Here is a 26,193-nt window from a genome sequence, read left to right as displayed (position 1 = left end):
CCAGGCTTAATTTGGTTCAGTTCCCTGATTTTTAATTAGTTGAGATAAATTTATACATAAGATAAATGTACATTTAACCTAAGAGAAAAATAAAAGCTTTTCCCACACCGTTCTTTTTTTTTCCAGTAAAAAAAGATAAAATCAACTTAGCAAAAAAAAAAAAAAAAAAAAAAAAAAAACCAAACTGACAGCACATGAAATAATCTACTTTAGATTATCCCAGCAATATTTAGTTGCCCAACAAGCTGCTCACAATAAAAATTACTAAAATTGTTAAATTGATAATAAAGGCAGTGTTTTTGGGGACAGTTAAAAGTCTCATTGGTCCCACACAGCTCAATCAGGTCCTAGAAAAGGGAAAATTCAGCCCAGGTTATCAAAGAGCAGGAAAAGGAAAAATCAGCTGAGGGTTGATTGAATTCCCAGCTCATTTTCTATTCTGGCAGCTGTGGGGTGAAATTCTGGCATTGGTGGAGGGGCCACCCCAAATCCTGGGGTAACCCGGGAGCCTTCCCTGCAAACCAGTGCCCTCCCCACTCAGAACTGGTCAGACTGGTGGGGCTGGGAGGGGGCGACCCCGCAGTGCCCAAGGAGCTGTGGGAATCTCGTCCTTTCCCTCCAGGAATTCTGAATTTCCCTCATTTTGTGCTGCCCCACCCCAGCACTGCCCCACTGTGCCAGCTCTGTCCTGCAGGAATTGGAGCCCCAAAACCCGGGGGGGGGGGGGGGGTCAGGAATGGTCAGAGCCAGAGGGGAAAGTGACATTTGGTGACAGGGACAGGGACAGTGAGTGACCCTCGGGGAGCACTGGGTGACCCTCGGGTGCCACCCTCAATGAGGGGACAGTGAGCACTGAGTGACCCTCGGGTGCCATCCTCAGTCAGGGGACAGTGAGCACTGAGTGACCCTTGGGGACATTGACCCTCGGGGTGACCCCCAGCTGCCACTCTCAGTGAGGGGACAGTAACCTCTGAGTGACCCTGGGTGACAGTGACCACTGTGTGACCCTGAGGGTGCCACCCTCAGTGAAGGGACAGCACTGAGTGACCCTCGGGGACAGTGGGCCCTGAGTGACCCTCGGGGACAGTGAGCACTGAGTGACCCTTGGGGACAGTGAGCACTGAGTGACCCTTGGGGTGCCACCCTCTGTGAGCACTGGGTGACTTTCGGGGTGCCACCCTCAGTGAGGGGACAGTGAGCACTGAGTGACCCTTGGGGACAGTGAGCCCTGAGTGACCCTCAGGGTGTCCCCGCCAATGAGGGGACAGCACTGAGTGACCCTCGGGGTGCCACCCTCAGGGGACAGTGAGCACTGAGTGACCCTTGGAGACAGTGACCCTCGGGGTGCCACCCTCAGTGAGCCCTGAGTGACCCTCGGGTGCCACCCTCAGTCCCCACCCTGGGTCACTGTCACCTCCCTGAGGGTCAGCTGGGCTTGGTGCCAGAGGAGACCCCACAGAGACCTGGGGGACACCAGAGACCCCAACGCCAGTGCTGACCACTGACCTCTGACCTCTGACCACATCTGAGGGACCCTCCCTGACCTCACTGACCAATGACTACTGACCACTGCACCCCATCTGAGGGACCCTCACTGAACACTGACCACATCCAAGGGACCCTCACTGACCACTGACCCCATCTGGGACCCTCACTGACCACTGACCACATCTGAGAGACCCTCACTGACCACTGACCACATCCAAGGGACCCTCACTGACCACATCTGAGGGACCATCACTGGCCACTTGTGTTAAAATTTTAGAAGTTTAATGAATGAGTTTTAGAAGTTTAATGAGTTTAGTAATGAAAACAGTAATAAAAATTAGGACAATAACAATTTGGACAATCAAAGTTATGACAATAAAAGACAATAAAAAGCAAAGAATTGCGGATGTCCGGGTGCTTTGCACTGTGCCCCAAAGCACCTCTTGCTACCAAAGGATTAACCCTTAAAAGCAATAACCTATTGCATATTCACGGATCTCGTGCATGATTCAAACATTCCTTTCACACCACAGTTTCTGAAGTTTCCCGAAGCTTCTGTTCCATTTTAGCTCCCCCCATCTTGTAAATCAGCCTTGGTTCCTCGCAGTCTGAGCTGTCCTGATAAGGAGCAGTAATTCTTCTTGGGGATCTCAGTGTCTGTGCTGTTATCTCTATCCAGATAGGACAATGTGAAAAATTCCTTGATTATCTTATCCATTCCTTGAGCTTGTTGCAAAAAGTCTCTTACATCACATAGTTTTTATTTTAATATTATGCTATAGGTTAAAAACTGTATTTACTGCACTACTTAAAAGAGATTAATACAGCTTGACTTTCTAACATAACATACAGTATTTATTTTAATATTTGCTAAGGGGCAATCATAAAATATGCATTTTTCACAATAACTGTATCAGCTATTTCACTGCTATGTTTAAGTTTAGTTAACAACAGAAAAAGGTTAATATTATACTAATATATTAATGTAATTATATTATATTAATATAAAACTTTAATATTATACATACAGTGTTCATCTTAAAATGTGTATAAAGCTGATATTATAAAATGTATTTATAATGGAAGGAAGGAAGGAAGGAAGGAAGGAAGGAAGGAAGGAAGGAAGGAAGGAAGGAAGGAAGGAAGGAAGGAAGGAAGGAAGGAAGGAAGGAAGGAAGGAAGGAAGGAAGGAATGTTTTAACACTTGGGGAGGGCTCAGAAATTACTCTGGGGGCACTTTGGGGTCTCTGCTGGTTCTGGCCCTGCTGGGACCCCCCACTCCAAATGAGGGTCTGGGCCAGTGGGGACTGGGGACGTCCCTGAGACTGGGAATGTCCTTTGGGATTGGGAATGTCCTTTGGACTGGCAATGTCCCTGGGACTGAGAATGTCCTTTGGGACTGGGAATGCCCCTGGGACTGGGAATGTCCCAGAGATTGGGAATGTCCTTTTGGTCTGGGCATGTCCCTGGGCCTGGGAATGTCCTTCGGGACCGGCACCGTCCCAGCCCCCGGGGTGTGTGTGTGGCGCTGTTGCCGCCGTGCGGGGCCGGTCCCGCTGATATCGGCTCTGCCGGGCGGGATAAGGAGCTCGGTCCCTCCCGCCCGGGCCGCTGCTCTCGGCTCGGAGCCCGGGCGCTCCCGGCCCGCTCCCGGCCATGGCCGAGGGGCTCGGGTCCCTCATCGTGTACGTTCCTGTCCCCGCCACGCTCCTGCAGGTACGGGGGGAGCCCCGGCACGGGGGGCTGCGGGTGTGCGGCAGGAGCTCGCTGGGTTTGGGGAGGTTTAGGTTTGGGGTGATGGCTCTGTTCAGGAGGTTCTGGTTCTGTTTGGGGGTGCCGGCTCTGTTCAGGGGGTGCCAATTCTGTTTGGGGGTGCTGGTTCTGTTCGAGGGGGTGCTGCAACTGTGGGGGTTTTGCTGTAGGTTTGGGGGTGCCAGCTCTGTTTGGGGGTGCCGGTTCTGTTTGAGGGTGCTGGTTCTGTTCAGGGGGTGCTGCAGCTGTGAAGGTTTTGCTGTAGGTATCGGAGTGCTTTAGATTTGAGGGTCCTGGTTCTGTTTTGGGGGTGCCGGTTCTGTTCAGGGGGTGCTGGTTCTGTTTGGGGGTGCTGGCTCGGTTTGGGGGTGCTTGTTCTGCTCAGGGGGTGCTGGTTCTGTTTGGGGGTGCTGGCTCTGTTCGGAGGTGCTGTGGGTTTGGGAGTGCTGGCTCTGTTCCGGGGTTGTTGGTTCTGTTTGGGGGTCCCAGTTCTGTTTTGGGGGTGCTGCAGCTGTGGAGGTTTTGCTGTAGGTATCGGGGTGCTCGTTCTCTTCAGGGCGTGCTGGTCTGTTTGGGGGTGCTTTAGGTTTGGGGTGCCGGCTCCGTTTGGAGGTGCTCATTCTGTTTGGGGTGCTCATTCTGTTCGGGGGTGCTAGTTCTGTTTGGGGGTGCCGGTTCTGTTTGGGGGTGCTGGTTCTGGTTGGAGATGCCAGTGCTGTTTCGTGGTGTCGGCTCTGTTTTGGGGGCGCTGGTTCTGCTTTGGGGTGCTGCAGCTGTGGAGGTTTTGCTGTAGGTTTGGGATGCTTTACGTTTGGGGGTGCCGGTTCTGTTCAGGGGGTGCTGGTTCTGTTTGGGGGTGCTGATTCTGTTTGGGGGTGCTGCAGCTGTGGAGGTTTTGCTGTAGGTATCGGGAGGCTTTAGGTTTGAGGGTGCCGGTTCTGTTTTGGGGTGCTGGTTCTGGTTTGGGGCTGCTGGTTCTGTTTGGGGGGTACTGCTGCTGTGGGGGCTTTGCTGTAGCTTTGGGGGTGCTGCAGGTAAGGGCGTGCTTTAGCTGTGGGGGTGCTGTGAGTTTGGGGGTGCCGCTGGCAGCGTTTCACCCGCCTGAGGTGCCAGCCGGGGGTGCCCCTGGAGTTGGGGCGCTGACAGCAAAGCTCCGAGCTGTTGGGGGCTGGGGCTCCCCCACCGTTCCTCGATCCCGCGGGGTTCAGGTGGGCTCTGCACCCCAAAACCAGGGAGACGGGGGGGCCCTGGGGGGCGCGGCCAGGGTGACGCACCCGGAGCTAATTTTGGGGTTCATTTCCAGGTTATTGTCATGTCCAGCCACGAGACCATCCGGGTGCTGGAGGTGGGGGTGGATGGGGACCCCAAAACAGCCGGGGAGGGAGCGGGGGGGTCCCCGGCACAGGGGGGCCCCCCAGGTGTGGAGGACGCTCCCGCCAGCACCCCGAGCTCGTCCGGCGGGGAGGCGGCAGGTGAGAAACCCTTCCCTTCCCTTCCCTTCCCTTCCCTTCCCTTCCCTTCCCTTCCCTTCCCTTCCCTTCCCTTCCCTTCCCTTCCCTTCCCTTCCCTTCCCTTCCCTTCCCTTCCCTTCCCTTCCCTTCCCTTCCCTTCCCTTCCCTTCCCTTCCCTTCCCTTCCCTTCCCTTCCCTTCCCTTCCCTTCCCGAGATCGTTCCCAGCAGTTCCCCATGATTTATTTAAAATATGGATATTGATCTAGTACCGAAATCCAACTGTGACGGACAAAAACTCTTAACAGTTCAAAGTTACAAAGTGGATGTTTATAGTAGGATTAACTCCCAAATACACACTGCAATTTACAGGTGATTACAGAGTCCTTTTATCTGTACAAGTATTGAACACCCAAAACACAAATACATATTCATAACTTGGGTACATCCTATTCCCAGTATGGATATTGATCTATGGCTTTTGATATCCAAAATCTATGGATTTTGATATCCATAGATATCAATTCAATACAAGTATTGAATACCCAAAATACAAATGCATATTTCATAACTTTGGAACATCCCATTCCCATTATGGATATTGATCTAGTACCAATATCCAAAAACTCTCTGACAGTTTAGAGTTAGAAAGTGGATGTTTGTTGTGAGATAACTCCCAAATACACACTGCAATTTACAGGTGATCACAGAGTCCTTTTATCTATACAAGCATGAAGTACCCAAAATGCAAATACTTATTCATAACTTTGGTACATCCCATTCCCAATATGGATATTGATCACTGGATTTTGATATCTGTCGCAGACATTTCTTCACAGAAATCCTTTCTTTCGGATTTCTGTGTCTTCTGGAGGCCAGAGGCCTCGGAAGACAAGGTAAACAATTATTATCAGCTGCTGTGGAATGTAATGGGACGCACCTTGATTGGCTCATTTTCTTTGTTTATAATTAAGGGCCAATCACAAAGTGTAAGCCAGGGACTCAGTCCTTGGACACAACTTTGTTATAGATTCTTTCTATCTATTCTTAGCCCAGCCTAGCTGCTCTGCAAACCTCTCTCTATATTCTATTAGCATAGTCCTAATGTATTATATATAATATCTTAATAAATCAGCCTTCTGATTCAAGAAACAAGATTCACCGCCTCTCTCTCACCAGCTGCGACCCACTCAGGTGCTGTAATAGATATCCATAGATATCAATTCAATACAAGTATTGAATACCCAAAATACAAATGCATATTCATAACTTTGGTACATCTCATTTCCAACATGGATATTGATCTAGTGCCGATATCCAACCGTGAGGGACAAAAACTCCAACAGTTTAGAGTTAGAAAGTGAATGTTTATTGTGGGATAGCTCCCAAATACACACTGCAATTTACAGGTGATCACAGAGTCCTTTTATCAATACAAGTATTGAACACCCAAAACACAAATACATATTCATAACTTGGGTACATCCCATTCCCAGTATGGATATTGATCTATGGCTTTTGATATCCAAAACCTATGGATTTTGATATCCATAGATATCAATTCAATACAAGTACTGAATACCCAAAATACAAATGCATATTTCATAACTTTGGAACATCCCATTTCCATTATGGATATTGATCTGGTACCAATATCCAAAAACTCTCTGACAGTTTAGAGTTAGAAAGTGGATGTTTGTTGTGAGATAACTCCCAAATACACACTGCAATTTACAGGTGATCACAGAGTCCTTTTATCTATACAAGTATTGAATACCCAAAATACAAATGCATATTCATAACTTTGGTACATCCCATTCCCTGTTTCCCATGGTAATTAGTCCAAAAGCCATTAGGCATGCGCGGTTTGTTCCTTGAAATGGGGTCCCTTTCATGGGGAAAGGTCCCAAAATAAGGAAGTAAATGAAGTCTTCCTCATTCTGACCTTTCTACCTTTTCAATGCAAATGTGACAAATGAACCTTTGGTAGAACTCCCACTCCCCATCTTCAATTGGTTTCAGAGCAGAGGAGGCCTACAATTGTCTTATGTTCCTAAAATCTATTTATCAGTTTCTATATTCTTCATTATAAACCCAGCTAACCCAACATCGTGCTGACAAGCAATCAATTATTAGTTAACTCTTAACTTCATCAAGGCCTGCCCATTTATTTTAATTAACTCCAATAAAGCTTATCTCTAACTGAAATCCTAGCTCCTCTAAAATCTCTAAATTCCTTAAAGTTTATGCCTCACTCGGGTCTCCCATTCCCGAGATCATTCCCGGCCGTTCCCCGGCTCTCTCCCTCCCAGGATCATTCCCGGTGGCCCCCGTGTCTTTCCCATCCCGGGATCGTTCCCGGCAGTTCCCTGGGTCTCCCCTGGATCGTTCCCCGGGTCTCTCTGTCCCGGGATTATTCCCGGTGCCCCCCAGCTCTCTCCTTCCCGCGATCGTTCCCGGTTCCCTCTGGGTCTCTCGTTCCCAGCATCGTTCCGTGCGGTTCCCCGGGTCTCCCATTCCCGGGATCGTTGCAGTTTCCCCTGGGTCTCTCCCTCCCGGGATCATTCCTTGTGCCTCTCGGGTCTCCCGTTCCCCCCGCGATCGTTCCCGGCGCTTCCCCCGGGTCTCTCCCTCTCAGGATCGTTCCCGGCAGTTCCCCGAGTCTCTCCTTCCCTGGATCGTTCCCCCCGGCTCTCTCTCGCTCCCGGATCGTTCCCCACGGTTCCCCCAGGTCTCTCCGTCCTGGGATCGTTCCCGGTGCTCCCCTGGTCTCCCATTCCCGGGATCGTTCCCGGCAGTTCCCCGGGTCTCCCCTGGATCGTTCCCCCCGGGTCTCTCCTTTCCGGGATCATTCCCGATGTCTCCCGGGTCACCCATTCCCGGGATCGTTCCCAGCAGTTCCCTGGGTCTCTCCTTCCCTGGATCATTCCCTGTGTCCCCCATGTCTCTCCTTCCCGGGATCGTTCCCTCCCGGATCTCTCCCTCCCAGGATCGTTCCCGGTTCCCGCTGGGTCTCTCGTTCCCGGCATCGTTCCGTGCGGTTCCCCCGGGTTTCCCACTCCCGGGATCATTCCTGGTGCCTCCCTGGTCTCTCCCTCCCGGGATCGTTCCCGGTTCCCCCTGGGTGTTTCCCTGCCGGGATCGTTCCCGGTGCTCCCCGGCTCTCCCATTCCCGGGATCGTTCCCGGGTCCCTCCCTGGAGCCAAGGCTGTGTCTGGTTTGTGTCACCTGGGCTGCTCCGCGCTCCTGCTGTGGGTCCTCCCCCCGTCAGCTCTCGTTTTGGGGAGATCCCGCTTTATTCCTCGCTGCTTGCTGGCCAGCGCCCCAAATCCGGCAGGACACACCCCTGTCCCCTGTCCGTGTCCCCTGTCACCTGCCCCCCGTCACCTGTCCCTGTCTCCTGTCCCTGTCTCCTGTCCCCTGTCACCTGTCCCCTGTCCCATCCTCTCTCCTGCCGAGGGAGGATGCCACCCCCGGCTGTTGGTGGCTGTCACCGCCCTGGTCCCCATCACCTGTCCCTGTCTCCTGTCCCCTGTCTCCTGTCCCCTGTCCCATCCTCTCTCCTGCCGAGGGAGGATGCCACCCCCGGCTGTTGGTGGCTGTCACCTCCCTGGTCACACCGGGGCTGGTCCGGATCCCTGCCCCTCCTGCGTCCCCTCCCCGGGCTCTGAGCGCACCTGAGCACACCTGGGGGAGGCCGTGCAGAGTTTGGGTGTCTCCCCCTGACCCCCCCCCCCCCGTTCTCCCCCAGGTAAAGCCAAAGCAGCGTCGCCCGCCCCGGTGGCCTCGAGCCCCGCCCCGAGCCAGCCCGGCGTGACACACCTGGCCGTGCAGGCCACGCCACAGGTAACTGTCCCCCGGGGCTGGGGGGCATGGGGGACCCCGGGGGAGGTGGCCGCAGGCAGGGGGTGGCCAGGTAAGGGGGACCCCTTTTGTCCCCCTGCGCAGAACTGGGGAAGAAGGGAAGCTCCGGGTGCCCCTTGTGTCCCTATGGAGAAGGGGTTCAGGGGTAGGGGGGACCCCGAGGTGAAGGGGATCTCCTCTCTGCCCCTCATCCCCACACAGCGGGGTCAGCAGTAATGGGGGGACCCCTTAATCCCCTCCAGAGAGGCTTCACAGCCCCCCCAGTGCCCCCCAGTTCACAGAGCTCCCCACGGAGAGGGGTTCCCAGTTCAGGGGGGCTCCCCCTTTGCTTCCCCCGCCCCAGACATTCACCAGGGAGCCCCCCAGTTACCCGAGGGATTCCCAGTACAGGGGGGCTCCCCCTTTGCCCCCCCCCCCAGAGGGATTCCCCGGGGATTTCCCCTTTGCCCCCCCCAGAGGGATTCCCTGGGGGTTCCCCCTTTTCCCCCTCCCCCGAGGGGTGTCCCAGGCGGGGCGGGGGGTCCCCGCGGGGGTTTCCCTGATGCTGAGCAGGGCGTTGATTTGTGTTTCTCTTTCAAATCTCATTTATCTCCGCAGGTGTTGGCTCAGGAAAGCTTAGCCACAGGTGTGACAGGAGTAATGGTTCCGGCAGGGACAGTTACTCAACCTCTTCTTATCCCCATCAGTATTGCAGGTCAGGTGACAGGCCAGCAGGCGCTGGCCCTGGTGACAATTCCCACAGCAACGCTCGCCGCGCTCCCGGGACTGACGCCGGCGGCACCTGCGGGGGCGATTTTCAAACCGCCCGTAGCCAATCTCACAGGTAACCCCGCCCGGAGCGGCCGGGCCGCGGCAGCGGCACCGGGATCTGACAGAGAACGGGAAGAGTTGGGGCTCCAGGTGCTACCGGGATCTGAGAGGAGAACGGGAAGAGTTGGGGCTCCAGGTGCTACCGGGGATCTGACAGAGAACGGGAAGAGTTGGGGCTCCAGGTGCTACCGGGATCTGAGAGGAGAACGGGAAGAGTTGGGGCTCCAGGTGCTACCGGGATCTGACAGAGAACGGGAAGAGTTGGGGCTCCAGGTGCTACCGGGGATCTGACAGAGAACAGGAAGAGTTGGGGCTCCAGGTGCTACCGGGATCTGAGAGGAGAACGGGAAGAGTTGGGGCTCCAGGTGCTACCGGGATCTGACAGAGAACGGGAAGAGTTGGGGCTCCAGGTGCTACCGGGGATCTGACAGAGAACGGGAAGAGTTGGGGCTCCAGGTGCTACCGGGATCTGACAGAGAACGGGAAGAGTTGGGGCTCCAGGTGCTACCGGGGATCTGAGAGGAGAACGGGAAGAGTTGGGGCTCCAGGTGCTACCGGGATCTGAGAGGAGAACGGGAAGAGTTGGGGCTCCAGGTGCTACCGGGATCTGAGAGGAGAACGGGAAGAGTTGGGGCTCCAGGTGCTACCGGGATCTGAGAGGAGAATGGGAAGAGTTGGGGCTCCAGGTGTGGCTGCCGGAGCCCAATGGGCTTGGGAGATTTGAGTATTGAGCTGTAGATTTGGGGCTCCAGGTGTAGCTGCAGGAGCCAAATGGGCTTGGACTTGGGGGATTTGAGTATCAAGGTGCAGCTTTGGGGCTCCAGGTGAGGCACCTGGTGTAGATTTCCACATGCGACACCTGGTGTAGATTTGGGGCTCTAGGTGTGGCTCCAGGAGGGCTCTGAAATGGGCTTGAATTTGGGGGATTTGGGTATCAAATAAGGAGTAGTTTTGAGGCTCCAGGTGTGGCATCTGGTGTAGATTTCCAGGTGTGGCACCTGTTGGAGATTTAGGACTCCACATGTGGCACCTGATGGAGATTTGGGGCTCCAGGTGTGGCTGCAGAAGCCAATGGGCTTGGGAAATTTGAGTATGGAAGGCGTAGCTTTGAGGGTCCACCTGTGGCACCTGGTGTAGATTTGGGGTTGCAGGTGTGGCCTCTGGAGTATATTTCCACATGTGGTCCCTGGTGTACATTTGGGGCTCCACCTGTGGCACTTGGTGGAGATTTGGGGCTCCAGGTGTGGCTGCAGGAGGGCTCTGAAATGGGCTTGAATTTGGGGGATTTGAGTATAAAAGGTGAAGATTTGGGGCTCCAGAAGTGACACCTGGTGTAGCTTTGAGGCTCCACCTGTGGCACGTGCTGTAGATTTGGGGCATCAGGTCTGGAAGCAACAGGTGAGGTCCAGGTAGATTTGGGGCTGCAGGTGTGGCTGGAGAAGCCCAATGGGCTTGGACTTGGTGGATTTGAGTATCAAGGTGTAGCTTTGAGGCTCCACTTGTTGTAGATTTGGGCCTCCAGGTGTAGCACCTCGTGTAGATTTGAAGCTCCAGGTATGGCTACAGGAGAGCTCTGAAATGGGCTTGGATTTGAGTATAAAAGGTGCAGCTTTCAGGCTCCAGGTGTGGCCCCTGGTTTAGATTTGGGGCTCCAGATGTGGCACCTCGTTTAGATTTGGGACTCCAGGTGTGGCACCTGGTGTAGATTTCAGGCTCCAGGTGTGGCTGCAGGAGCTGAATGGGTTTGGACTTGGGGGATTTCAGTACCAAAGATGTAGCTTTGAGGCTCCAGGTGTGGCACCTGGTGCAGACTTGGGGCTCCAGAAGTGACACCTGGTGTAGCTTCAAGACTCCAGGTGTGGCACCTGATGGAGATTTGGGGCTGGCTCCAGGGGTGGCACCTGGTGTATATTTTGGGGCTCCACCTGTGGCACCTGGTGTAGCTTTGGGGTTCCAGGTGTGACACCTGGTATAGATTTGGGGCTCCAGGTGTGGCACGTGCTTACAACAGATGAGGTCCAGGTAGTTTTGGGGCTCCAGGTGTGGCTGTGGTAGCTGAATGGGCTTGGACTTGGGGATTTGAGTATCGAAGGTGCAGCTTTGAGGCTCCACCTGTGGCACCTGGTGCAGCTTTGAGGCTCCAGATGTGGCACCTGGTGCAGATTTGGGGCTCCAGGTGTGGTACCTGGTTTAGGGCTCCAGGTATGACACCTAATGTAGATTTGGGGCTCCGGGTGTGGTTGCAGGAGGTGCAAATCTCACCAGGTTTGAGGCTCCTGGTGTAGATTTGGGGTTTCACCTGTGGCACAAGCTTTTGCAACAGTAGAAGTCCAGGTAGATTTGGGGCTCCTGGTGTGGCTGCAGGAGCCCAATGGGCTTGGGGAATTTGAGTATGGAAGCTGTAGCTTTCAGGCTCCAGGTGTAGCACCTGGTCTAGATTTGGGGCTCCAGGTGTGGCACGTGATGCAGATTTAGGGCTCCAGATGTGGCTCCTGGTGTAGTTTTGAGGCTCCAGATGTGGCACCTGGTGCAGATTTGGGGCTCCAGGTGCTGCTGCAGCTTCAGGAACCCAATGGGCTTGGGGGATTTGAGTATCAAGGTGTAGCTTTGAGGCTCCAGATGTGGCGCCTTATAGATTTGGGGTTCCATATGAGGTACCTGGTGCAGATCTGGGGCTCCAGGTGTGGCATCTAGTGTAGATATGGGGCTCTGGAAGTGACACCTGGTGTAGATTTGAGGCTCCATGTGTGGCCCCTGGACTGAATTTCCAGATGTGGCCCCTAATCTAGATTTGAGGCTCCAGGTGTCACACCTGGTGTAGATTTGGGGCTCCAGGTGTGGCCGCAGGAGGGCTTTGAAATTTGGGGGATTTGAGTATCAAGGTGTAGCTTTGAGGCTCCACCTGTGGCACCAGGTGTAGATTTAGGGCTCTAGAAGTGACACCTGGTGTAGATCTGGGGCTCCAGATGTGGCACCTGGTGCAGATTTGGGGCTCCAGATGCAGCTGCGGTTTCAGGAGCCCAATGGGCTTGGACTTGAGGGATTTGAGTATCGAAGGTGTAGCTCTGAGGCTCCAGATGTGACACCTGTTGGGGATTTAGGACTCCACCTGTGGCACCTGCTGTAGATTTGGTGCTCCAGGTGTGGCACCTGGTGTAGATTTCCAGATGTGATGCCTGGTGTAGATTTGGGGCTCCAGATGCAGCTTCAGGAGCCCAATGGGCTTGGACTTGGGGGATTTGAGTACCGAAGGTGTAGCTCTGAGGCTGCAGGTGTGGCACCTGGTGTAGATTTGGGGTTCCACATGTGGCACCTGGTGCAGATTTGGGGCTCCAGGTGTGGTACCTGGTTTAGGGCTCCAGGTATGACACGTGCTTGCAACAGGTGAGATCCAAGTAGATTGGACACTCCAGGTGTGACACCTGCTGTAGATTTGGGGCTCCAGGTGTGGAACCTGGTGTAGATTTGGGGCTCCAGGTGTGACACCTGCTGTAGATTTGGGGCTCCAGGTGTGACACCTGCTGTAGATTTGGGGCTCCAGGTGCGCCTGCAGCTTCAGGAGCCCAGTGGGCTTGGATTTGGGAGATTTCAGTATCAAGGTGTAGCTTTCAGACTCCAGCTGTAGCACCTGCTGTAATTTTGGAGCTCCAGGTGTGGCTGCAGGAGTCCAATGGGCTTGGGGGATTTGAGTATGGAAGTGTAGGTTTGAGGCTCCACCTGTGGCACCTGCTGTAGATTTGGGGTTTCAGGTGTGGCTGCAGGAGCTGAATGGGCTTGGACTTGGGGATTTGAAACCCGAAGGTGTAGCTCTTTGAGACTCCAGCTGTGGCTCCAGGTGCAGATTTGGGGCTCCAGGTGCAGCTCCAGATGCAGATTTAGGGTTCCGGGTGCAGATTTGGGGCTCCAGTTGTGGCTCCAGGTGCAGATTTTTGGCTCCAGGTGCAGATTTTTGGCTCCAGGTGCAGACTTGGAGCTGCAGGTGAAGATTTGGGGTTCCAGGTGTAGTTCCAGGTGCAGATTTGTGGCTCCGGGTGCAGATATGGGGCTCCAGGTGTAGCTCCAGGTGCATATTTGAGGCTCCAGGTGCAGATTTTTGGCTCCAGGTACCGATTTGGGGCTCCAGCTGCAGCTTTGGGGCTCCAGATGTGGCTCCAGATGCAGATTAGGGGCTCCAGGTGCAGATTTCGGACTCCAGGTGTAGTTCCAGGTACCGATTTGGGGCTCCATGTGCAGATTTGGGGCTCCAGGTGCAGATTTGGGGCTTCAGGTGCAGATTTGGGTCTCCAAGTGGGGCTCCAGGTGTAGTTCCAGATGCAGATTTGGGCTCCAGGTGCAGATTTGGGCTCGAGAATGTGAATCCCACAGGGAGTGGCAATGAGCATCTGGATGATTTGGGGCTCCAGGTGTGGCACTAGGTGCAGATTTGAAGCTCGAGGTGCAGAATTGGGGTTCCAGGTGCAGATTTGAGGCTCCAGGTGCAGATTTTGGGCTCTAGGTGCAGTTTTGAGGCTCCAGGTGCAGATTTGGTGCTCCAGGTGTGGCACCAGGCGCAGATTTTTGGCTCCAGGTGCAGATTTGGGATTCCAGGGGCAGATTTGAGGCTTCAGGTGAGGCTCCAGGTGCAGATTTGGGGTTTCAGGTGCAGATTTGGGGCTCCAGGTGCAGATTTGGTGCTCCAGGTGTGGCACCAGGTGCAGATTTTTGGCTCCAGGTGCAGATTTGGGATTCCAGGGGCAGATTTGAGGCTTCAGGTGAGGCTCCAGGTGCAGATTTGGGGTTTCAGGTGCAGATTTGGGGCTCCAGGTGCAGATTTGGTGCTCCAGGTGTGGCACCAGGTGCAGATTTTTGGCTCCAGGTGCAGATTTGGTGCTCCAGGTGCAGATTTTTGGCTCCAGGTGCAGATTTGGGATTCCAGGGGCAGATTTGAGGCTTCAGGTGAGGCTCCAGGTGCACATTTGGGGTTTCAGGTGCAGATTTGGGGCTCCAGGTCCAGGTCTGAGGTTCCAGGTGTGCCCCCTTCCCCCGCCACACCAGTGTGAACACCTCCAGGTGTGGGCGGGGAGGGATCGACCCCATCTCTGGGTGGCTTTAGTGACCCTGCACCTGTGCCAGGTGTGTCGGGGCCGTTTCGGGCAGCAGCCCCGGGTGCAGGTGACACCCGCGGGAGGGAGGGGACACCCGGGGGGCTGGGCGGGGGCACGGGCGCGTTGTGTGGCGGTGCCGGTGCCATCACTGACGGTGTCTCCGTCTCTCCGCAGCCGCCGCCGTGCTCAGCCCCGCCGTCCCGGCCGTGCCCGCGGTGCCGGCGCCGCGCCCGCCCCCGGGGCAGCCCCCGCTGCTGCCCCAGCCCCCCCCGGCGCCCACCCCCCCAAAGGAGCCCCCGGTGGCCGTGCAGCCCCAGATCGCCGGACTGGCCTTTAACCCCGGCATTGTAAGGAGCGAGCCCGGCCCGGGCCGGGAGTGGCGGGGCCGTGCCTCAGTTTCCCCGGGCAGGATCCCAGCCCCGGGGCCCAGAACGGGATCCCTGCCTCAGTTTCCCCAGAACAGGATCCCTGCCTCAGTTTCCCCAGAACGAGATCCCTGCCTCAGTTTCCCTAGCGAGGAATCCAGCCCCCGTGTCCCAGTGTAGGATCCCAGCCTCAGTTTCCCCAGGCAGGATCCCACTCTGTTTCCACACGGCAGATTGTGACCTCAGTGTCCCTGGAGAGGATCCCAGCCTCAGTTTCCCTGTGCAGGATCTCTGCCTCAGTTTCCCCAGGCAATGTTCAGTTTCCCTGAACACAATCCCACCCTGATTTTATGTGCAAGATCCCTGCCTCAGTTTCCCCAGGCAGGATCCCAGCCCCCATTTCCAAGAATGAGATCCCAGCCTCAGTTTCCCTGTGCAGGAACCCTGCCTCAGTTTCCCCAAGCAGGATTCTGGTCTCAGTTTCCCCAGAACAGGATCCCTGCCTCAGTTTCCCCAGGCAGGATTCCACCCCCTGTGTCCCAGAACAGGATCCCTGCCTCAGTTTCCCAGGCAATGTTCAGTTTCCCTGTGCACAATCCCAGCCTGGTTTTACAGGCAAGATCCCTGCCTCAGTTTCCCCAGAACAGGATCCCTGCCTCAGTTTCCCAGGTGGGATCCCTGCCTCAGTTTCCCTGTGCAGGATCCCTGCCTCAGTTTCCCAGGTGGGATCCCTGCCTCAGTTTCCCCAAGCAGGATTCCATCCCCGGGCCCAGAACGAGATCCCTGCCTCAGTTTCCCTGTGCAGGATCCCTGCCTCTGTTTCCCCAGAACGAGATCCCTGCCTCAGTTTCCCCAAGCAGGGTTCTGGTCTCAGTTTCCCCAGAACACGATCCCTGCCTCAGTTTCCCCAGGCAGGATCCCAGCCCCGGGCCCAGAACGAGATCCCTGCCTCAGTTTCCCTGTGCAGGATCCCTGTCTCAGTGTCCCTGGAGAGAATCCTTGCCTCAGTTTCCCCATTATAAGATCCCAGGTGGGATCCCAGCCTCAGTTTCCCCAAGCAGGATCCCTGCCTCAGATTCCTCAAAACACGATCCCTGCCTCAGTTTCCCCAGGCAGGATCCCAGCCCTGAGGCCCAGAATGGGATCCCTGCCTCAGTTTCCCCAGAACGAGATCCCTGCCTCAGTTTCCCCAGAACAGGATCCCAGCCTCAGTTTCCCCAGTGCAGGATTCCAGTCCCCCTGTCCTAGAACGAGATCTCAGCCTCAGTTTCCCCAAGCCGGATTCCAGCCTGATTTTACGTGCAAGATCCCTGCCTCAGTTTCCCTGAACTCAATCCCTGCCTCAGTTTCCCCAAGGCAGGATTCTGGACTCAGTTTCCCTGGGCAGGATCCCTGCCTCAGTTTCCCCAAACTCAATCCCAGCCTCAGTTTCCCCAGACACAATCCCTGCCTCAGTTTCCCCAGTGCAGGATTCCAGCTTCAGTTTCCCCAGACCCCTGCCTCAGTTTCCCCAAACTCAATCCCAGCCTCAGTTTCCCTGAACTCAATCCCGGCCTCAGTTTCCCCAGAACACAACCCCTGCCTCAGTTTCCCTGAACTCAACCCCAGCCTCAGTTTCCCCAGTGCAGGATTCCAGCCTCAGTTTCCCCAGAACACAACCCCTGCCTCAGTTTCCCTGAACTCAACCCCAGCCTCAGTTTCCCCAGTGCAGGATTCCAGCCTCAGTTTCCCCAGAACACAACCCCTGCCTCAGTTTCCCTGAACTCAATCCCAGCCTCAGTTTCCCCAGAACACAACCCCTGCCTCAGTTTCCCTGAACTCAATCCCAGCCTCAGTTTCCCCAGAACACAACCCCTGCCTCAGTTTCCCTGAACTCAATCCCAGCCTCAGTTTCCCCACCCCAAGAAGCTGCAGCTCTGCTTTGGGCAGCTCCCAGCAGATGGATTTATGGATTTATGGATTTAGGGACCCCCAGGGACCCCAGCGGCCACTGGGAGGGCGGTACCTCCCCCGGGGGTCCCGGTGCCCCCCGGCCCCGCTCTGACCCCGTTTCCATCCCGCAGCTCACGGCGGCTCTGGGGGCGCAGCCGCAGATCCTGGGGTCCCTCAGCGCCCCCCCCCGTGATCGCCACCCCCCTGCCCAGCGTGCAGGGGATCCCGGGGCAGCTGCTGAGCACCGCCCAGGGCCAGGTACGCGGGCTCACCTGTCCGTGCCCCCCCCGGGGCGGTGACACCTGGGGCGGGGGTCCCGGCTGCTCCCGGGGCCGTGTCCCCCCTCAGGGCCGGTTTGTGGGGTCCCCCATCACTGTGTCCCCCCCCCATGTGATCGGGACCTTGCCGTGGGACCCTCGGGGTGGGTGTTTGGGGTCCCCCATCGCTGTGTCCCCCCCAGGTGATCGGGACCTTGCCGTGGGACCCCCGGGGTGGGTGTTTGGGGTCCCCCATCGCTGTGTCCCCATCAGGTGATCGGGACCCTACCGTGGGGCCCTCGGGGTGGGTGTTTGGGGTCCCCCATCGCTGTGTCCCCCCCCCCCAGGTGATCGGGACCTTGCCGTGGGACCCCCGGGGTGGGTGTTAGGGGTCCCCCATCGCTATGTCCCCCCCCAGGTGATCGGGACCCTGCCGTGGGACCCTCGGGGTGGGTGTTTGGGGTCCCCCATTGCTGTGTCCCCCTCAGGTGATCGGGATCCTGCCGTGGGGCCCTCGGGGTGGGTGTTTGGGGTCCCCCATTGCTGTGTCCCCCCCCAGGTGATCGGGACCCTGCCGTGGGTCCCGTACCCCCCTCGGGGTGGGTGTTTGGGGTCCCCCATCGCTGTGTCCCCCCCCAGGTGATCGGGACCCTGCCGTGGGGCCCTCGGGGTGGGTGTTTGGGGTCCCCCATTGCTGTGTCCCCCCCCAGGTGATCGGGATCCTGCCGTGGGTCGTGGCCCCCCCCCGGGGTGGCCGCGGCCGCCCCCGCGCCGGCCCCGCCCAGCCTGCAGGTGACAGCGGTGACCCCGCAGCTGCTGCTGAACGCGCAGGGCCAGGTGATCGCCACGCTGGGCGCCACGCTGGCCACGGGGACAGCCCTGGCCGCCGCCCCCCCGGCGCCCGCCCCCGGCAAGAAAAACGGCCCCGCTGAGCAGCCCCCCATCAAGAGCGAGGTGAGGCCGCACCCCCAGAGCCCCTGAGCCCCCCGAGACACCTTGAGACCCCCTGAGCCCCCCCCAGTCATCCCCGAGACCCCCGAGTCACCCCGAGTCACCCTGAGTCACCCTGAGTCACCCTGAGTTACCCCGAGACGCCACGAGTCATCCTGAGCCCCCCAAGACACCCTGAGCCCCCCGAGCCCCTCGAGTCACCTCAAGACCTCCCCAAGTCACCCTGAGACCGTCTGAGCCCCCCAAGTCACCTTGACCCTCCCCCGAGACCCCCCGAGTCGCCCCGAGACCCCTTGAGCCCCCCCAAGTCACCCCGAGCCCCCCGAGTCAGGGTCACCCCCCAGGTTACCCCACAAGTCACTCCTGGATTTCCCCCCCCCCCAGGCCCCCAGGTCATCCCTGGGTCCCTCCAAGTCCCCCCATGTCACCCCCGTGTCCCCCCACGTCCAGCTTCCCCCCTGGTCTCCCCCAGGTCCCCCCATGTCACCCTCGGTCCCCCCAGGTAACCTCCGGTCCCCCCTATGTCACCCCTGGTCCCCTCAGGTGATCCTCAGTCCCCTCCATGTCACCCCTGGGTCCCCCCAGGTCCAGCCCATCCAGCCGGCCCCCGCGGGGGTGGGGCCGAGCCCCCCGGCCGTGCCCAAGGTGTCGGTGCCGCCATCGCCGGGGCCCGGCCCGGGCTCCGAGACCCCGACCGTGAGCCAGCTGGTGGCCAGTGAGTGCTGGGGCGCTGGGGGCACTGGGGGAACTGGGGGGACTGGGGGCACTGGGGGGAACTGGAGGCACTGGGGGCGCTGGGGGCACTGGGGGGACTGGAGGGACTGGGGGGACTGGGAGCACTGGGGAGCACTGGGAGCACTGGGAGCACTGGGAGCACTGGGGGCACTGGGGGCACTGGGGCGACGGGGGGCACTGGAGGGACTGGGAGAACTGGAGGCACTGGGGGGACTGGGGGCACTGGGGGCACTGGGAGCAATGCGAGCGCTGGGGGCACTGGGGGAACTGGGAGAACTGGAGGCACTGGGGGCACTGGGGGCACTGGGAGCACTGGGGGGACTGGGGGGACTGGGAGCACTGGGAGCACTGGGAGCACTGGGAGCACTGGGAGCACTGGTGGCCTGTGAGTGCTGGGGGCACTGGGAGCACTGGGAGCACTGGGAGCACTGGGAGCACTGCGGGGACTGGGGACACTGGCGGGACTGAGGGCACTGGGAGCATTGGGAGTACTGGGAGCACTGGGGGCACTGGGAGCACTGGAGGGACTGGGAGGGGGGTGGCAGGGGCTGGCACAGCTGGCACGGGGGGGTGGGCTCAGGGGGGACGGTGGGAAGGGGCATGGCAAGAACTGGGATTGCGTGGGGAGAGGGATTAATGAGATCTGAGGTGCCCTGGTAACAGTGGGGTCTGGAAAGTGTTGGGAAGGTCAGGGTGTGGGATCCCTGGGAAGAGATAAGATGGACTGTGGGAAAAAGGGATAATGGGGTGTGGGGTCCCTGGGAGGAGGATAATGGGGTCTGGGGTCCCCTGGCGACAGTGGGGTCTGGACAGTTTTGGGAAGAGAGAGATCAGAGTGTGGGATCCCTGGGAAGAGAATAACGAAGTGTGGGAGGAGATAAGAAGAGCTGGGGGAGGAGATAAGTGGGAAAAAGGGATAATGGGGTCTGGGATTCCTGGGCAGAGAAATAAGGGGAACTGGGAAGAGGGATAACAGGGACTGGGATCCCCTGGCAATTACAGGGACTTTCCCCTGGAAAGGGTTGGGAAGAGAGATGTCAGTCTGGGATCCCTGGGAGGAGAATAACAAAGTGTGGGATCCCTGGGCACAGATAAGAGGGACTGTGGGAAAAAGCGATAATGGGGTCTGGGGTCCCTGGGAAGAGGGGTTATGGGGTCTGAAGTCCCTGGGGAAAGGGGTAATGAGGGTCTGGGCTCACTGGGCAGAGGAATAAGGGGAACTGGGAGGAGAGATAACAGGGCCTGGGGTCTTTGGGATTACCAGAGTCAGGGAACCACCGGGAGGAGGAAGCGCTGGGTCTGGGGTCCAGGGGAAAAGGGATAACAGGGACTGAGGTCCCTGGGCACTGCAGGCTCTGGGGTCTGGGGCACAGCAGGTCTGGGGTTCCTGGGCACAGGGGTTCTGGGGTCTGGGGCACAGCAGGTTCTGGGGTCCCTGGGCAGGTTCCCCTGGGCACAGCAGGCTCTGGGTCCCTGGGCCCAGCAGATTCTGAGGTCCCTGGGCACAGCAGGTCTGGGCTCTGGGCAAAGCCGGTTCTGGAGTCTGGGGGCACTGCAGGCTCTGGGTTCCTGGGCACTGAAGGCTCTGGGTTCCAGGACACTGCAGGCTCTGGGGTCCCCTGGGCATGTTCCCCTGGGCACAGTGGGCTCTGGGATATGGGGGCACTGCAGGCTCTGGGTTCCAGGGCACTGCAGGCTCTGGGGTCCCCTGGGCATGTTCCCCTGGGCACAGTGGGCTCTGGGATATGGGGGCACTGCAGGCTCTGGGTTCCAGGGCACTGCAGGCTCTGGGATCTGGGGTCACAGTGGGCTCTGGGTCCCTGGGCACTGCAGGCTCTGGGCACAGCAGGTTCTGGGGTCCCTGGGCACAGTGGGCTCTGGGTCCCTGGGCAGGTTCTCCTGGGCACAGCCGGGTCTGGTTCCCCCGGGCTTAGTGGGCTCTGGGTCCCTGGGCACTGCAGGCTCTGGGCTCAGCAGGTTCTGGGGTCCCTGGGCACAGTGGGCTCTGGGTCCCTGGGCACTGCAGGCTCTGGGCACAGCAGGTCTGGGGTCTGGGGCACAGCAGGTTCTGGGGTCCCTGGGCCAGTTCCCCTGAGCGCAGCAGGCTCTGCGCACAGTGGGCTCTGGGATATGGGGGCACTGCAGGCTCTGGGGTCCCTGGGCACAGCGGGCTCTGGGGTCCCCGGCCCGAGGCTCACCCCCCCGTGCCCCCCAGAGCCCCCCGCCCCGCCCAGCGCGGAGGAGGACGGGATCAACCTGGAGGAAATCCGGGAATTCGCCAAGAACTTCAAACTGCGGCGCCTCTCGCTGGGGCTGACCCAGACCCAGGTGGGGCAGGCGCTGACGGCCACCGAGGGCCCCGCCTACAGCCAGTCTGCCATCTGCAGGTATTGTCACCTGAGGGGACAGGTAATGGCACCTGGGGACAGGGACAGGGACAGGGACAGGGCCATCTGCAGGTATTGTCACCTGAGGGGACAGGTAATGGCACCTGGGGACAGGGACAGGGACAGGGACAGGGACAGGGCCATCTGCAGGTATTGTCACCTGAGGGGACAGGTAATGGCACCTGGGGACAGGGACAGGGACAGGGACAGGGCCATCTGCAGATATTGTCACCTGAGGGGACAGGGACAGGGACAGGGACAGGGCCATCTGCAGGTATTGGCACCTGGGGGACAGGGACAGGGGCAGGGACAGGGACAGGTAATGGCACCTGAGGGGATGGGGACAGGGACAGGGCCATCTGCAGGTAATGGCACCTGGGGGGACAGGGACAGGGCCATCTGCAGGTATTGTCACCTGAGGGACAGGTAATGGCACCTGGGGGACAGGGACAGGTATTGTTACCTGAGGAGACAGGTATTGTCACCTGAGGGGACAGGTAATGGCACCTGGGGACAGGGACAGGGACAGGTAATGGCACCTGGGGGACAGGGACAGGTAATGTCACCTGAGGGGCCATCTGCAGGTATTGGCACCTGGGGGGACAGGGACAGGGCCATCTGCAGGTATTGTCACTTGGGGGACAGGGACAGGTAATGGCACCTGGGGGACAGGGTCAGGTATTGTCACCTGAGGGGACAGGTAATGGCACCTGAGGGGACAGGGACAGGGACAGGTAATGTCACCTGAGTGGATGGGGACAGAGACAGGGACAGGGCCATCTGCAGGTAATGGCACCTGGGGGGACAGGGACAGGTAATGGGGGGTCATCTGCAGGTAATGGTACCTGAGGGGATGGGAACAGGGACAGGGACAGGGCCATTTGCAGATAATGTCACCTGGGGGGACAGGGACAGGGCCATCTGCAGATAATGTCACCTGGGAGACAGGTGATGGCACCTGGGGGGACAGGGCTAGGACAGGGCCAGCTGCAGGTGAGGGGACAGGACAGTGACAGGGGGCAGGCCCAGGGACAGGAGGAGGAAAGGGGAAAAGATGGAAAATTGGGGGAAGGGAGAGGTGGAGAAAGGGAGGAAAACAGGAGGAAATTGGAGAGAAGAAGGAAAAGTCTGGGAAAGGAGGAAAAGCTGAGAATGGGGAAAGAAGGGAAAAGGAAAATTGGGAAAGGGAGGGGAACTGGAGCAAAAGGAAAATGGGCAAAGGAGGAAAACGGGAAAAGGAGGAAAGTGAGAAAAGGAAGGAAATGAGGCAAAGGAGGAAAATGGGCAAAGGGAAAATGGGACAGAGGAGGAAAATTGGACAGAGAAGGAAACTGAGAAAATAAAGGAAACTGAGAGTAAAAAAAATAAGGAAATGGGCAAAGGAGGAAAGTGAAAAAAGGGAAAATGGGTCAGAGGAGGAAAGTGAGAGAAAAGGAAGGGAATGGAACAAGGAGGAAGGTTAGAAAAGGAAGGGAATGGAACAAGGAGGAAGGTTAGAAAAGGAAGGAATGGGCCAAGGAGGGTGCTGGGTGTTGCTCCCCCCTCACTGTCACCCCCAGTCCCAGCCTGCTGTCCCCTTGTCCCCATCCCTGAGGGTCTCCTGTGGCCTCCACATCCCCTCAGGTTTGACAAGGTGGACATCAGCCCCAAGATATCCCTGCCCAGTGTCCCCCCTGAATGTCCCCTGTGTCCCCCCTGTCTCCTGTGTCCCCTCTGAGTGTCCCCTGTGTCCCTAGATTTGAGAAGCTGGACATCATGTTGAGTGTCCCCTGAATGTTCCCCCTGAGTGTCCCCCATGTCCCCCTGTCCCCAGGTTTGAGAAGCTGGACATCCCCTCTGAATGTCCCTGAGTGTCCCCTAAGTGTCCCCTGAATGTCCCCTGTGTCCCCAGGTTCAAGAAGCTGGACATCCCCCTTGAGTGTCCCCTTGAGTGTCCCTTGCATGTCCCCTTGAGTGTCCCTTGCATGTCCCCTGTCCCCACAGATTCAAGAAGCTGGGCACCCCCCCAAGTGTCCCCTGCGTGTCCCCTGTGTCCTCAGGTTCGAGAAGCTGGACATCACGCTGAGTGTCCCCTGAGTCTCCCCATGTCCCCTGTGTCCCCCCTGTGACCCCAGGTTCGAGAAGCTGGACATCACTCTGTGTCCCCCCTGTGTGTCCCCCTGTCCCCCCCAGGTTTGAGAAGCTGGACATCATGCTGAGTGTCCCCTGAATGTCCCCATGTCCCCTTAGGTTCGAGAAGCTGGACATCACGCTCAAGTGTCTCCTGTGTCCCCCCTGAAGGTCCCCATGTCCCTGCAGGTTCAAGAAGCTGGACATCACAGTGTCCCCTGAATGTCCCCTGAGTGTCCCCTGTGTGTCCCCTGAGTGTCAACCCCCTGTCCCCTTAGGTTCGAGAAGCTGGACATCACTCTGTGTCCCCTGAGTGTCCCCTCTGTGTCCCCAGGTTCGAGAAGCTGGACATCACTCTGTGTCCCCTGAGTGTCCCCTCTCTGTCCCCAGGTTCGAGAAGCTGGACATCACTCTGTGTCCCCTGAGTGTCCCTTCTGTGTCCCCAGGTTCGAGAAGCTGGACATCACGCCCAAGAGCGCGCAGAAGCTGAAGCCGGTGCTGGAGAAGTGGCTGCGGGAGGCGGAGCAGCGGCAGCGCGAGGGGCAGCAGCACCTGCTGGAGTTCGTGGGCGGCGAGCCGGGCAAGAAGCGCAAGCGCCGCACCTCGTTCACGCCGCAGGCGCTGGAGGCGCTCAACGCGCACTTCGAGCGCAACGCGCTGCCCACGGGCGCGGAGATCACGCGCATCGCGCAGGAGCTGCGCTACGAGCGGGAGGTGGTGCGGGTGTGGTTCTGCAACCGCCGCCAGACGCTCAAGAACACCAGCAAGCTGAACGTGTTCCATGTGCCCTGAGGGCCGCGCCCGGCCCGGCTCTGCCCCGCCGACACCGACACCGGGACCGGACCGGACCGGACCGGGTGCAGCAGCGCCCGGGGCGCCGGGCTGGGAGCGCTGGGAGAGCCCGCGGGTCCGCCCCGGCTCCTGCCACAGCACTTTGGGCACTGCTCTGTCCCTCTGCCACCTGGTTCTGTCACTGCACCTGTCCCTCTGCCGCCTGGTTCTGTCACCACATCTGTACCTCTGTCCACCATGACGGTATCTGTGCCCATCCCCACTCTGCCCCTCAGTAAATACCAGTGCCCCGAGCTGGGAGCGCCCACGGGTCCGCCCCGGCTCCTGCCAGCAGCACTTTGGGCACTGCTCTGTCCCTCTGCCACCTGGTTCCATCACCGCACCTGTCCCTGTGTCACCTATTCCATCAACACACCTGTACCTGTGTCACCTGTTCCATCAACACACCTGTCCCTGTGTCACCTGGTTCCGTCACCGCACCTGTCCCTGTGTCACCTATTCCATCACCACACCTGTACCTGTGTCACCTGTTCCATCAACACACCTGTCCCTGTGTCACCTGGTTCCGTCACCGCACCTGTACCTGTGTCACCTGTTCCATCACCACACCTCTACCTGTGTCACCTGGTTCCATCACCACACCTGTGCCTGTGTCAACCATGCCTGTACCCCTGTCCAGCACACCTGCAGCTGTGCCCAGGTCCTTACCTGTGTCCACCATGCCCATACCTGTGTCCACCACACCTGTACCCATGTCTACCATGCCTGTAGCTGTGTCTACCACACCTGTACCTGTGTCCAGCACACCTGTGCTTGTGTTCAACCCCACTCTGCCCCTCAGAGACTCCCACATGCCCTAAACTGGGAGCGCTGGGAGCGCCCCTGTGTCCTCCCAGGCTCCTGCCAGCAGCACTTTGGGCACTGTTCCGTCCCTCTGCCACCTGGTTCTGTCACCACACCTGTCCCTCTGCCACCATGCCCATACCTGTGTCCACCATGCCTGTATCTGTGTCCACCACACCCAGACCTGTGTCCACCACACCTATACCTGTATCCAGGCCCTCACTTGTGTCCACCAGCCCAGACCTGTGTCCAACATTCAATGTCTTCCACAAGCTCTGAACTGGGAGCACTGGGAGCATCCCAGTTCCCAGTCACAGTCCCCCCTGACCACCTGCCATCAGCCCTTCGGCCGCTGGTTTTGTCCCTTTGGTCACTGGTTTTGTCCCTTTGGCCACCCCTGTGTCCCTCTAGCCCTGTGCCTGTACCTGTGCCTGTACCTGTGCCCACCCCCCTGTGCCCTCAGCACCCTGAACTGGGAGCACTGGGAATCCCTCTGGGTGTCCCACCAGTCACAGCCCCCTGATCTCCAGCCATCAGCACTTTGGCCACTGGATTTTTCCTTTTGGCCACAGATTTTGTCCCTTTGGCCATGGATTTGTCCCTTTGGCCACTGGATCTGTCCCTTTGGCCACAGATTTTGTCCCTTTGGCCATGGACTTGTCCCTCTGTCCCGTGCCTGTACCTGTGCCCACCTGTGCCTGTGTGTGCCCCCTGGTCCCTCCTCTCACACACGACCCCCCCTGTGACACATATGGTGACAGACCCCACCCCGAGTGTCACCCACCCACCCACAATCAGCGATTTCCATTTTCCTGGGTTTTGCCCTTTTCCCTGTGTTTCTGAGGCGATGTCACGGCTCACCGGGGGTGACCCCAAATTTATGTCACCCCCACATTGCGGGTCCCCCGCCTCGTGAGGGGCTTCTGGGGGTGATCCCCCACCTTGGGGACGTCCCGTGGGTGGATTTTGGGGACATCTCCGCCGGGTTTGGGGGGCGTGAACCCCAAAGCAGAGGCAGCGCCCCCTCCTCAGCTCCCCCTGCCCTGAGCGATTGGGGGGGACACGGGGGCGCCCGCTGGGGCCGCGGCAGACTGATGCACTTGATGTAGTGGTGTGAAATAAACAGTATTTTTCTTTTTTCTTTTCCTTTCCCCTTTTTTCAGGATTTGGGGGGCCGGGGGGGGGTGGGTCCCTTCCTCCTCCTCGCCCCCCGTCCGCGGCCGGGCAGCGGCGGCAGCGGGAATCGAACCCGCGGTCCCGCGGGAGGCGCCGCGCACAGCCCAGCGCCTCACAGAGCCCAGCGCCGCACGCCGCCGCGGCCACGCCCCCCAGCCAATCCCCGAGCGGTCTGCCCGGCGCGCAGCTCTCTATTGGT

At 58.3% G+C, this 26,193-nt stretch overlaps 1 protein-coding gene across 1 annotated transcript in view; it reads left to right on the top strand.

Moving 5' to 3' along the window:
• Window positions 1-24,155, top strand: part of POU6F1 (POU class 6 homeobox 1) — a 32,393-nt gene extending 8,238 nt beyond the window's left edge. The window contains 11 exon segments of the mRNA XM_058042033.1: window positions 4,544-4,712; window positions 8,441-8,535; window positions 9,151-9,376; window positions 14,622-14,794; window positions 16,876-16,926; window positions 16,928-17,002; window positions 17,712-17,744; window positions 17,746-17,955; window positions 18,538-18,667; window positions 20,903-21,074; window positions 23,630-24,155. Coding sequence (XP_057898016.1) covers window positions 4,544-4,712; window positions 8,441-8,535; window positions 9,151-9,376; window positions 14,622-14,794; window positions 16,876-16,926; window positions 16,928-17,002; window positions 17,712-17,744; window positions 17,746-17,955; window positions 18,538-18,667; window positions 20,903-21,074; window positions 23,630-23,975 — 1,680 coding nt within the window. The 3' untranslated portion in view covers window positions 23,976-24,155.
• The last annotated feature ends 2,038 nt before the right edge of the window (window positions 24,156-26,193 follow it).

The sequence above is a fragment of the Melospiza georgiana genome, chromosome 29, assembly GCF_028018845.1.
Source record: "Melospiza georgiana isolate bMelGeo1 chromosome 29, bMelGeo1.pri, whole genome shotgun sequence".
Taxonomy (NCBI): domain Eukaryota; kingdom Metazoa; phylum Chordata; class Aves; order Passeriformes; family Passerellidae; genus Melospiza; species Melospiza georgiana.
The sequence above is the reverse complement of the archived record's forward strand: the minus strand, read 5'-3'. Positions and strand labels throughout refer to the sequence as shown.